General features: G+C 40.0%; 1 protein-coding gene across 1 annotated transcript; it reads right to left on the bottom strand.

The window, feature by feature from the left end:
- Positions 1-211: 211 nt before the first annotated feature.
- Positions 212-13,317, bottom strand: LOC149672246 (uncharacterized). Its single transcript, XM_089840147.1, has 8 exons — positions 13,266-13,317; positions 13,070-13,171; positions 10,175-10,229; positions 4,445-4,658; positions 3,008-4,387; positions 1,129-2,825; positions 770-1,059; positions 212-675 (listed from the first exon to the last, which is right to left on the bottom strand). Exons 1-8 carry the CDS (start codon positions 13,315-13,317, stop codon positions 212-214), a joined length of 4,254 nt encoding a protein of 1,417 aa, XP_089696273.1.
- Between the last annotated feature and the right edge of the window lie 72 nt (positions 13,318-13,389).

Raw genomic sequence — 13,389 nt, 5'->3', positions numbered from 1 at the left:
TGAATCCTAAAATATATACATTAAATTATTTAAACTTATAAACTATACATTAAACTATGAAATTTTAAGGGAAAAGGGTTGGGCGTGGACCGGTTCGGCCGCTTCGCACCAAAAGGGTATGGGAGGGAGGGAAATTGGGCGTGGACCGGTTCGGCCACTTCGCACCAAAAGGGTATGGGAGGGGATAGGGTTACAGAAAGTAAATATGGAATTATTCCTTAATTTTAAAATGAACATGCGCGTACGTAGACACTCCATCGATGATGAATCTCTTATCATCGCATGTGTTAAGAGCGAGTTTCTTCTGAGTGATGGAAAATAGTTCGTGTTTAACACTGACTATCCTCTTCATCTCCTCAGTGGTGAGTTTACGTTGAAGCAGGCATTGCTTGTATTGAGCGTGACGTATCTTCTTTTTGACAACGCGACGACAGATTCCCTTCGCCGTCTTCTTTTCACCTTTTGCCGACAAGATGCTGTACATTTTCGGCCGCAAGCCGCAGAACTCTTGAATCTGGACGCTGTTGAGTTCGTCCTTGAACTTTCCGAGGGCCTTCTTGTTTTCCTCGCTGAAGAGAGGATGTTCCTTGGGGTAGGCGGAAAAGTCAAACATCTCCTTCATCTGGGCAAAGTCCCGGGGCAAATCGTCGGTGAAAATCTGATAGGTCAGGCTGTCTGCAATTATACGTAAAATCATTTAATTAGTTTTTTTTAAAATTGAAAGTAGAAAAAGGATTTAAATCTAGTAAACGTTTTTAAAAAATCATACCTGTGTCGGTAAAAAGAAGTTTGAGGTTGTCGCCATATTTAGCCTTCATAGTGTTGTAATGGAAGTCGTACATGAGCAACTTTGAGAGATCCAAGATGGCGAAACCGGTATAAATAGGTCGGTCCAACTTGAGGGGTTTCTTCAGACGATGGATCCCGACCAGCTCGTTCCTAAAGATGGTGAACTTCTGGAATGTCGGTGAACTGGCCTTCTTGATTGCCATCTCCCGGGTCTGGACAAGATCAAAGTTGATCCTGTTGCGGAGGTTTTCCATCGTCTTCCCGAAAACACTGTTAATAGATAAAAAATTTCATTAATTTACGTGTGAAATAATAACTTAGCGTAGCGTAGATGCGTACCTATTGTTGGCCAACTTGAAAAAATCTTTCTCAAAGTCGTTCACTGCCTGCTTCCGTTTCTCCGTGTTGAACTCGATGAAGGGTTTTAACCACGCACCCTGCTCGAATGTGAGTATTCGATGGATTTTCCCCAATTTCATCCCCTTAGCGATGTAAAACTTGAGATTCCGGTAGTGGAGAACATATTTCTCCCTATTGTAGAGCGAGGGAACTAACTTTGGAAGGCTATCCTGTACGTTAATTTTCAGTTTGTTCAACTGTTCAATCGAATACGGTGAAAGCTCATCCGCGTTAATAACTCTACGTTCGGGTGCTAAGGGTAGACAGTTATGTTCTTCGTGCAAACTTTCCGGGTACTCAAGATCAACCTCCAGGATAAAACCCTGGGGATCATCGACTGGGTGATTCAAGATAATTTCACGAGTGAAATCTTGACATGGTTGAATCCATCGCAATCCTCTCATCGGCAGGTGATGACACATTACGGTGCCGTAAAGGTTATTACAGTCTAGGTAGGTAATGTAAGAGCTACGTTCTGCTGGGTTGAATGTTTCGGGGAGATCCTTATTATTGGCTATGGCTAGTCTATGCGTAATTAAAGAAACGCCCCCTCTTATACCCTTCTCAATAAAGAGATGCATATCGGGATCCTGGAGTAGTTCCAATTTCACTTGGGTCATGTGAAGTGCGCATTGCCAAGCGAAACCAGGACCTGTATATGCATGCGCGCAATCTAACTTGTAATATTCTAGACACATAGCCCTGAAACTTTCAAAAACATCCGCTTGGAGCAGAACGTCGGTCTTAACGTATAAATCATGGTACTCACCGAGGTTAGTGAGTTGGAATTTTTCCCAAACCTTCTGAGCTTGAGAATAATCTTCCTCACTAACCTCTTCGTCAGTTAAGGAATTGAAGAAGGCATCCTTGGGTGGTAACACGGTCTCGTCGAATTTAGTCTCGCAGTCGAAGTAGTCATAGGGGTAAACCTGCTTCCTCAGCAGATGCGGTACTTCGTCAGCGCTGAAGGCAGAGTTTAAACACTTGAACTTATCGGCTCCTCCTCGAGCCAAATTCGATACGAGTGTCTCTAGCGATGCCGGCATGAACCTAATTGAGTCTAAGAATCGTAAATTACCCAGAGAAAACAAAATGTACGTTTCGGAATTCGTGGGGATACACGTAATCTTGTGATCTTTGACCAATCCAATTTTGTCCATGATAAGATGAGCATCGTAACGAGATAAGTTATGCATGAAGACCGGAACGAAATTCCGGGTCCTCGGTTTCAAGTTGCACGAATTATGGGCAGCTCCCCTGTAGGCTCCGTTAGTGTGGTTGTGGTCACGAACCTTACAGTCATTTACAGTGAAAGACTTGTTACATAAGTAACAGGATTGGGCCGAGGCGAATTGCGCCTTTTCAAAGTCCGATAGATTCATGGGGGCGTTATCTTTAATCTTACGCTGAATAATTGCGTCTTCACGCAAAAGGTTTTCTAAAAACTTTTCCGTGGCATCTATCCCTCGATAAGTAACTGGTTTAGAGACTGTACCGTCGTGACTAACAATGACATAACTAAACCCACAGGAGATGTGCTGCGAAGTTTTCGTGGTTGAAGAGAGGTCGACATCGGGATCGCATCGGTGAACTTTACGGAGAATAGACTCGAAATCGGCATAGATGACGTATTTAACCTGTGAAAAATAGAAATAAAACTATATTAGATAAAATGTAAACAAAACATTCTCTCTCTCTCCATGCATCTTATCGTCTGCTTTATTTATCTTGCTATGGGCGCCGTCTAACGTTACCCTCAGTAAACTATTTTGGCGCGATATTCAAAATACCCTGATAAAAAACAAAAGTTTTAGTTTACCTTCTGTTGCCATGCGACGTTTTTGAATTCCAGAATAGGTTCCTTTACCGGCATCTCGATCTTCTGGGGTCCGTGTATACTACACTCCTTGATGTGTTCCCTGTAGTTCTTCTCCGAGTTTACACCGGAGAATCGATGCAAGCAATAACGGCAGTAATAGTCCCTGTGTCCGTATGCGGTGAACGCCTTTGCTAGAAGTCGACTCATGCTTCGGATTAAGCAGAAATGCTTCTTCTCACCCTCGGTTAGTAGCAATAAATCTACTTGACGTGGTTCCTCAACTCTATTGGAACTCACGTAAAGGGGGAAGACCTCTTTCTCATATCCGAATACATTAATCGAAAGGTTATTCACCCGTTCGAAATTCTCTAATTTACCGGTATTTACTTCCACGGGGAACGTATTACCGGCCATGTCCAATTCGTTACTATACTCTAGGTACTTTGTTACACGTTGTGGGTTATTGTTTTTAGGGTGTAAATGCGCCAAAATTGACCATAGGAAACACTTATTGTCCATATTTTGCACATTTAAAAGGGCCATCTTAGCTAGGATATTTTTAGGGGTTTCAAAGTACGTACCCCCGTGAAGCGGGAGGTACGCTATGATATTAATTTGCAGGAAGAGAATTTTATCAAGAACCCACCCACTACCTTGCGCTTCGTACTCCTCCATTAAACGTTTCAGAGTCCTAATACTAAAATCTATCTGTCCGGGGATAACGTCGGAGTTCAAAATAGCGAGGTTTTGGGTTCTATGATAAATTAAATTTTCTACCTCCTCGTCAGTGTCAGCTAACTGACGGGTGTAACGAGCCTTGACAGTTAAATACCACTTAATCCCTCTATCCCTAGCCAGTTTATTGCGCAAGTAATTTTCAATCGCTACCCTATGTCTACCTACGTACAGTTCTACGTCTGTCTCGGTCACTACGGGTGTGAAACGCGCACAAAAAATAGCTCTTTCGAGTACTTCCAGTTCCTCCAGCTCGTCGTGAAGAGGCACTTCCGGTGACGCAACGATGGGTTCCTCCTCATGCTCTTGGCCACCACCACCCTCCTGCTGATCCATAAAGCGATGGATGTCGCGGTTCTCCTGGCTGGAAAGGGCTGGGAAGTCATCCTCCTGGTCCATGAACTCGTTCAGAGCACGATTTCCATCGTCGGACAGCTCATCAAGATTTTCGCAAACAGCGGGTGGATGAGTTTCCAGTAGAGATCCATTGATGACACCTTCTTCTCGGTACATGAACGCGTTAAGGGCACGATTCTCATCGTCAGACAGTTCATCTAGTGAAGGAATAGGGTTGGACTTGGACCGTTTCGGCCGCTTCCTCTCAGGAGTGGATGGGTCGGACGTGGACCGTTTCGGCCTCTGCGTCTAAGGATGGGTAAAGGTGGAGGTTGAGGGACCCGAGAATGGGATAGAAGGAGGAACAAAGGTAGAAGTAGATGGACCCAAGAATGGGACAAAGGTAGAAGTTGAAGGACCCGCATTGTTCATGACGGGGAGTGGAACCTTAGGGGTAGAGTGTCGGATAGCCACGTGCAACGTTAAATTCGCAAGTCTGGTATAAACGGCAGGACATTGCGAGCATGGGTATTTAACATCCCCATGTTTCTCCCTCTTATGTCTCAAAAGTTCCCTGTACCTTGGTAGGAACGCTCACAAATATTACACTTAAACATTCTCAAAGAATGAATGAGATAAAGACAATCTCAGAAAAAGTACTTGTAAAAATACGCAAGTACTTGTAAAAAAATACGTAAGTACTTGTAAAATCACAAGTAATTTCGGTACTAGCCCGTAAATTTTCTCTTACCCTCTGCAAAATAACTTGCAACAGCAAATGTTACCAAGTATTGAAAAATACTATAAAGCAACTAAGGAGCAGGTTGTAACTCGTCTGAAGTCAGGAACAGAAGTGACTGAGTTTGAACACGTGCCGGGCTTTTGTACTATTGACGTCGTACATTTAATCTTTGCCCGAGCTATCATATGGGTTTTTCCATTGGCGCCAAGTCGAAAATTCGCGCCATGTTTCGAAATTCACACTGAGTTTCAATCTAGTTTGTTTACTTACAAGTTTCCTTAAAGCGCTTATCATGATTTCAAATTATTGACATAATACGTTTATTTACCATCCGAGTTTCTCTATCCCCGTTCACCGACCTCTTTATTTACATTTCCTATCCTTGAAATAGGTCTATCAATAAAGAGGAATTGGTTAAAGTTGAAATAATTTCTAAAGTTTATATTTAGAAGTATTAAGCTGAAATAGTATTAAATTTAAATATATTGAAATATGCTTATATTTAGGTAAATGAAAAAGTATTAAATTTGTATTGATTGTAAATTTGTGTATTACACGGATTTTTTAGAGTTGTATACACTTGAACATAAATACAGTGTTAGTTACGATATCGGTTCTACCGTCATATACGTTTGAACCAATATATCCGAAAGGTAATATGACAAATAGGTCTAACATTGACGTCTGATTCACTGACGCCATAGGATGACACGTCATGTACGTATCACTGACATCACAACAGGATTGTCAGAAAAATGATTGATTCACTGGCGCCATAAGAAGAAAAGTGCTGTGGGCGCCATGTTTGATTCATTGACGCCATATTTACAGATGCCATGTGCCAGATCTGGCACTGTCTGACGCCAGTGGGCTCATATCGGTATTCTCCATCTACTGACATTTTTTGAAAAAAACGCGAGATCAATGAGGAAATTAATTGTTGTACATTTTCCAGACTCATGGAAATTTAATTAAAGAATTCTCTGGCATCCACTAAACAAATCGTTCATGTAGTTTCAAGTTATCACAAAAATGAGAATTTGTAAGAAATCAATACAATAATGTTAATGAAAAATTAGATTTTGTATGATATCATAACTTTTGCAAGATTAATCCTGTGACAAACAGGAAATTAATGCCCTTTAGCGCAAATGTTCGATGTCTCTACCATCTTGATGTAGACATTCTTCAAGCCTACTGGCCATTGATTCGCGGGCGTGGCGAAGCATTCCTGGGGTGATGTTGGCAATGGCGATTCTTATTCTGGCTTTAAGGTCGTCGGGTGAATCTGTTTCAGTTGCGTATACCTTTCCGTTGAGGAAGAAATCTAACGGAGTTAGGTCAGGAGACCTTGGAGGCCAGGGCGTTGGTCCACCCCTACAAATCCATCGGTTAGGAAACTCCTTATTCAACCACTCTCTTACGGGTACGGCGAAGTGCGGTGGCACCATCTTGTTGAAACCACATATCCCTCACTACTGCCAAGGGTAAATTATTAATGGCATCAGTAAATTCTTGACGCCAAAACTTCAATTAACGTTGCCCGGTGATGTTCTCGTCAAAAAAGAATGGCCCAATGATTCTGTCGCCAATGATGCCAACCCACACATTGGTTTTCAAACGCACCTGATAATAATGCTCCCGAAGCCAGTGAGGATTTTGCTGCGACCAATAGTGAAGGTTATGTCGGTTGACTGTTCCATCTTGATGGAATGTAGCTTCGTCAGAGAACATAACCTTGCTAAGGAAACCTGGCATTTGTTCATCGAGGAACCGCATTTACATACAAAAGTCCTGACGCCTAAGATAGTCATCCTGTAGGTGATTTCTAAAAGGATGAAATCGGTTAAAGAATTCTCTGGCATCCACTAAACAAATCGTTCATGTAGTTTCAAATAATCACAAAAATGCGAAATTTTAATAAATCAATACAATAATGTTAATGAAAAATTTGCTTTTTATCATAAATGTTGCAAGATTAATCCTGCAACAAACAGGAAATTAATGTCCTTCTAACGACAACAAAAAAACACCTACTGCCATGAAAGGCAGAACTATTGCGGCTGTTAACAAGGGTCAATGTGCATTAAGGGTTATTTATTAGGTTTGTGGCCTCTAGGCCGTAAATACGAAGTTATCTTACGGTAGTTTTCTTCGGAAGTGTGCCCCACCTACGAATTAAATTAGCTTGGTACTTCGATATGATGGCGCGTTTTACTAATCGCGAAAAGTTCGATATGATTTACGTTATGGGTGAATGCCGAGGAAATTCTCGCCTGACAGTTATTTTGTACACCGAACGCTTTCCGAACCGAAGGCCACCTGCTCGAAGGACTTTTGGTAAGCTAGAAGCTAACCTACTAGCAGAAGGTAGCTTTACGGTTCAAAAAACGTCAACGTAGGGTTGACCGGATAGTTGGAAACAAAGCCCGAGAGCTAGACATTGTGGCAAGGTTCGAAGTCGACCCTCACACCAGCAGTAGAGCGAGTGTGGCATTAGCCATCGTACATATCTGTCCATTTTGCATCGGAACCGATTCATCCTTATCGAAATCACCTACACCAAGAGATAACAGGGGATGACTATCTTAGGCGTCAGGACTTTTGTATGCCAATGCGGTTCCTCGATGAAGAAATTCCAGGTTTACTTAGCAAGGTTATGTTCTCTGACGAAGCTACATTCCATCAAGATGGAACAGTCAACAGACATAACTTTCACTATTGGTCGCAGCAAAATCCTCACTGGTTTCGGGAGCATTATTATCAGGTGCGTTTGAAAACCAATGTGTGGGTTGGCATCATTGTCGACAGAATCATTGGGCCATTCATTTTTGACGAGAACATCACCGGGCAACGTTAATTGAAGTTTTTGCGTCAAGAATTTACTGATGCCATTAATAATTTACCCTTGGCAGTAGTGAGGGATATGTGATTTCAACAGGATGAAGCCACCGCACTTCGCCGTACCCGTAAGAGAGTGGCTGAATAACGAGCTCCCTAACCGATGGATTGGTAGGGGTGGACCAACGCCCTGGCCTCCAAGGTCTCCTGACCTAACTCCGTTAGATTTCTTCCTCAAGGGAAAGGTATACGCAACTGAACCAGATTCACCCGACGACCTTATAGCCAGAATAAGAATCGCCATTGCCAACATCACCCCAGAAATGCTTCGCCACGCCCGTGAATCAATGGCCAGTAGGCTTGAAGAATGTCTACATCAAGATGGTAGAGACATCAAACATTTGCGCTAAAGGGCATTAATTTCCTGTTTGTTACAGGATTAATCTTGCAAAATTTATGATATCTTACAAAAACTAATTTTTCATTAACATTATTGTATTGATTTCATACAAATTCTCATTTTTGTGATAATTTGAAACTACATGGACGATTTGGTTAGTGGATGCCAGAGAATTCTTTAATTAAATTTCCATGAGTCTGGAAAATGTACTACAATTAATTTCCTCATTGAACTCGAGTTTTTTTTTGTTATAAAATGTCCGAAAAATGTGGGCACTCTGATCTTTTCCACACTGTATATTGACTTTGGAAAGAGTTTCCGTGATTTATTATGCAGTGGGGGTAACGTTCTAATTACTCGCTCTATATTTTTGACTCTCGAATGAATATAGCGTATCGATTTCATACGCAATTTTTCTTACACATTCGTTGTCTAGAGAAGTATCGGTTAACAGAGGTGTTTCTTAAATATTTAAACAAATATATTTGATATTATATTTATATTGTTATAATTATTATAAAATTTATGAGTTTTATCAAGTATGAAAATGGCCAAAAGTCGCGAGTCATCAGAGTTTCGCCGTAGTTGACCGTTTTATTGGCGTAGCTATACTGGGCCTGTTCACTCCCTTAAAATAGGTCTTGTGTTAATTCGCGATTACACTGTTACCGTCGTCTGCTATTGTGTATGCTAGAACTTATCCGATCAGAACAGAGTAGCTGGTAATGTTTTAAAAGGTATTTGAAGGTATAATATGGATTTAAAGGGAGGGTGAAGTAGAAAATAAAGTGATTTTTTATCGATTCTTCTACTAAATATAAGACCAGTCTGCATAGTCAAACATTCAGGAAATACTTCCGAATGATTTTAAAATTCAAATTAGGTTCTGATTTTAAGAATAATTTTAAAGAAGGTCCTCCGACCAATCGCGTAACTTGCCTTTTTATTAACAAAATTCTCGTGGCACGCTCCATGTCTCGCGCCACGATTATCACATCGCGCGCGAATTTTATCAAATCTCGTGATAAATTTCATTCAACACGGAACGTGCCACGAGAATTTTGTTAATAAAAAGGCAAGTTACGCGATTGGTCGGAGGACCTTCTTTAAAATTATTCTTAAAATCAGAACCTAATTTGAATTTTAAAATCATTCGGAAGTATTTCCTGAATGTTTGACTATGCAGACTGGTCTTATATTTAGTAGAAGAATTGATAAAAAATCACTTGATTTTCTACTTCACCCTCCCTTTAAGTAAGGTTATTGAAGCAATAGAAGAGCACATAAAATTAGATACGTTTAAAACTAATCTCGGTAATTTAGCTATAGTGCGAGCAGCTTGCGTCGTGATGCGCGTGATCCAGGGGGGTATGGTTAAACCAAGGAGCATAAATGTCTGAACTACTTTCAGTCGCGAGTTTGCAAGTCCATCAGGCACTAGTAAATTAAATAGTTATTGGCGAAACTTTGATTTCCGCGTTTTTAAACACAGGCTCTATGGCCATTGTCATACTTTCCCTCTCATCCACATTTGGTTTTATCATAGTCAGTTATTTCTAATTAAATCGGTTTGAGAAATGTTATTCCTAAAATTATTATAAACTTAGCTATTATTGAAATTCCCGCTTGAAATAAAGTTGGATCTCGCGCCATCTATTGAGTGTTTCGCGCACCCTTCTACTAAGCTTGCCGCCCCCTTCGGAAGAACGATGTCCAGGCCTTATCTTATACAGGGGACTATGATTGGTGGGATAGCAGCCGGTGAAGGAATAATGGCTAATTCAGAGCCTCCGAAATGAACTAGGCCCAGGCATGTCAAATTTTATGAGGGGAAATATCCAGTTTGTTAAGGAAAATATTTTCACCATTTATGTGTACGAGATGGCGCTTATAATACCGTTGTGACCGGGGTCTTCCTTAAATTATCGTTCATATTTTAGGGGTCAGTCATAAAATGTTTACGACAGAGAAAAGTTTCATCCTAAAATTAACGTAAATGTTTTTGGGGCTATTCTATTTTTATTGAATCTTTCGGTTAGATTGTATTGATGACAACAAAATAAATTTTTTCAATTAAAATAATTCAGTAAGAGTAATAAAAACGTATACTTACAATCCGCGACCTTGGGCCAAAAAGCTTAAGCAGTCGACAAGGTCACGGTGTTGATCTTTGTTTATTTTACGGTAATATAAGCGCCCCAGAGCGTAAAACCACGGCGAACTAAATTGCTTAAAAAAGTTTTCTCGCTTCGCGACACGCATGGGCCTAGTTCATTTCGGAGGCTCCGGTGAAATAGAAAGCGTGGGAAAATATAATTTTGGTGTATTGGGAATGCGGTCCTAAAATTGAGAACCAGTTTGCTCCGATTTTCAAACTTCTAACGCGGTCCACTGGCGTGTAGGAACAGACACACAGAAGCGTCTATCACAGTAGTTCTCCGTGACATACGTCACAAAGAGAGATAATTAATACTAATGTAATAAATTTTTAATTTAAGCTATTTTTTAAGACCTTTCGTTGGAAAGTAGTTTTACGATTTGAAGTAATTGTAATTCAAAGTGGATTATCTGTTTCAATTGAAATTATCTTTAGTATATAAGTGTAGTCCTAACCTGATCATGTTAAATATACTAGACTTAGTCTCAGCAAAAATAGAAAATAACTGACGTGTTTTATAATGATTTTGTTCCAATTTAGGATTGAATATAATTTGTATTTTTATTTTACAATATTCAGAGATATATCTTTCCGAAAACTGGCAAACTTAAATATAATTTATTGACGGACTCATGGAAGCTCGTTTTACAATTTCTTACCATTTTCCCAAGTGGAAGGTATATTATCGCAACGATAGTGTTAATTTTTGATGAAATTTAAACACTGTAATAAAAGTTGAAAGCGATTACAGCAGAAAGTAATATTATACTGGGTCAAAAGACGATCACAAATTAACGCTAGTTTAAATAAACATATTTAATTATTTATTGATTTAATTATCGTCTTTTGGATTAATTTCAGAAAAAATGTACTTATAATAAGTGACGCAAATAATTCCGTAAGTATATTTTAGCTGGGTAGAACCATAAGCATATCAAACCACTGGTAAGCGTGAATCGGCGGGAAATTAGCCACAGGCATTGTCTAGGTAAAACTCGGGAGACAAGTCTTCCTGGTGGCACAAAAGGGAAACTTTATTCAAATCGCGCAAGGGATGCTACCGGAAACTTGGGAATAAATAAAAGGATTAATATATATCTTATTCTTACCTATTATAAGCTCTACCTCTATTAGTACTTGTAATCATAACAAACATTGTCGTCTGCTAGTGGGGCTAAAACGTGGATTTTGAAGTTTGCGTAATAAAGGCACGCGGCATCCTACACTTTTATCTTTTGTACTTATTCTATTCATATGAAACCAGTTGTACTGTGTACACTTATCACTAAGAGTTTTTCCCATTTTCTTTAAAAATTCGAGATAATTTGCTGTTCCTAATCTTAAACAAACAATTTAAGTCTTAAAAGACGGTACTAAACCGATTACCGCTGCCATTTATTGCAGAAGCAGACGACTGCTTAGATTTCCGGGTTATAAGGCGGTAGGGGGAATCGGGAAGGAGAGAATTGCTTCGTTTTCCCTCTAGGTGGCGTAGAACCTCAAATTTCTCTCTGGCACCCTTGTACAATGGTGATTACCCGTGGTCTTATTGTGAATTCACGCTTACTGGTGGTTTGATATGCTTATGGTAAAACTGATATAAGTAGTTCCCGTATGAGCGGATCCCTAAATAGTGGTCCTCATAACCGCGGTTCCCTAAACAGCGGTTTCCCGAAAAACGCAGTTTACCCATTACGGCAGTTCCCTATGTTCTCGTAAACGTGGTGTACCTTTACAGCAGTTCCCATAAATACCAGTACCGAAAAGTGAACAAGCTGCTCCAGCAGAAAGGACACTCGTGCGGGATATGTAAGATAATAAAAAAGTGAAACAATAGGGGCTAAAAAAGCAAGCACGAGGTAAAAATGTCTTTACTACCTCCAGTTCTGGGCGAGGCTGATAAATATTAACTTAACAGTAGGACTCGCAGCAGACAGCTTAAGTCTTTAGAAGGAAAGTTATCCCATATCACCAACCCTAAACCACCGCACCATCGCGCGCTTCGGAGGAGGCGGAGTGTCTTTTCTATTTCCGCCCACTTCTTGAATTAAAAAACTAGTCCAAGCAATTAATAAAATGGTTTTGGACCAGAGGAAGTGTGCTATTTCCCAGACTGGTCTATTTCCCCCTTTTTGTGGCTACAAATAGAGTTCGTTCTGGTGGAGTCACTAAATGAGTTTTTACTTTAAATCGGAATGATAGGGATGAAAAGTCCCGAACACACGGTATTCCTGCCAAAGCTAGGGAGAGAGACCTTGATTCTCCCCCGCACGAGTAAAAACGATAGTCGTTAGGTTTGGTTAGGATAGGATAGGTTAGGTTATTTGAATCTCATTAGTATTAGGGTCTGTTACAAAGCGAATAGTATTAGGTCAGGTAAAGTTAGGTTAGGTTGACTCATGATGATCTTGTTGTACTTAATAGGAAAGGTAAACTGTAGAGTTTAGAATTGTTGAGAACTCAGGCTAAAAACTGCAGCCGCTTTTTCTAAAGAGGGGGAGGGGCGTACCTCCGTAACTAAATGTTGTAGACTCCAAGCTATCAAAAACACCCTGTATATGCTTTTGGCTCTATGAGGAAGATCTTCGCTTAACAACCCCTTTAAAGAAGATACGACCAATTCAGGCTTCTTAAAACGCCAAATAATGAAGTTTTTTATTTTAAAATTTTACATTTGTTGAAGAGTGTATCAAGCAATAGATAAGCGTCATTATTAGGAATTGATGTAATAAATGTCTTATGGATATAGGAATTTTTTTGTTCTAGAATGCGGATTTGAGGTGAGTCAAATCGGTTTGCATATTACTCTAATAAAGAATACAAGACAGGCTATTCTTTGGCACCACCTACTGATTTCACTTTCTACTCGTTTCTTGTAAAATTCTTTCGCAAGGAAGACGTTAATCTCACGACACTGATTCAAACAATCCCTACTGGAGTGAGATCCTTTTACTTTAAGATTATTTGGTCAAGAATCCATAAGGCTAATAAGAATCATGTGTAGGCAATATTCTCAAATTGTCTGCTTGAATTTCGTATAACTTACTTCCCTGTGCGTTAATCCGTACGCAGACACCTATCTTGCATTGTACGACCATCCATAAGTTTATGAGATATGCTACATAAGTATTGTTGTGATTTTATAGAATACTCTTTATGTTTCTTAAATT

The sequence above is a fragment of the Phalangium opilio genome, unplaced genomic scaffold, assembly GCF_054372755.1.
Source record: "Phalangium opilio isolate 3A_F unplaced genomic scaffold, DU_Popi_V2 ptg000053l_1, whole genome shotgun sequence".
NCBI lineage: Eukaryota > Metazoa > Arthropoda > Arachnida > Opiliones > Phalangiidae > Phalangium > Phalangium opilio.
The sequence above is the reverse complement of the archived record's forward strand: the minus strand, read 5'-3'. Positions and strand labels throughout refer to the sequence as shown.

What these genes read in the sequence shown, in the direction of transcription:
- LOC149672246 (XM_089840147.1), bottom strand. Translation starts at nt 13,317, where the DNA reads ATGGTCGTACAATGCAAGATAGGTGTCTGCGTACGGATTAACGCACAG. An exon ending in ACGGATTAACGCACAGGGAA is followed by an intron (nt 13,172 to 13,265) that starts GTAAGTTATACG and finishes ATAATCTTAAAG; the next exon opens with TAAAAGGATCTCACTCCAGT. An exon ending in TTGGCCCAAGGTCGCGGATT is followed by an intron (nt 4,659 to 10,174) that starts GTAAGTATACGT and finishes GTTCCTACCAAG; the next exon opens with GTACAGGGAACTTTTGAGAC.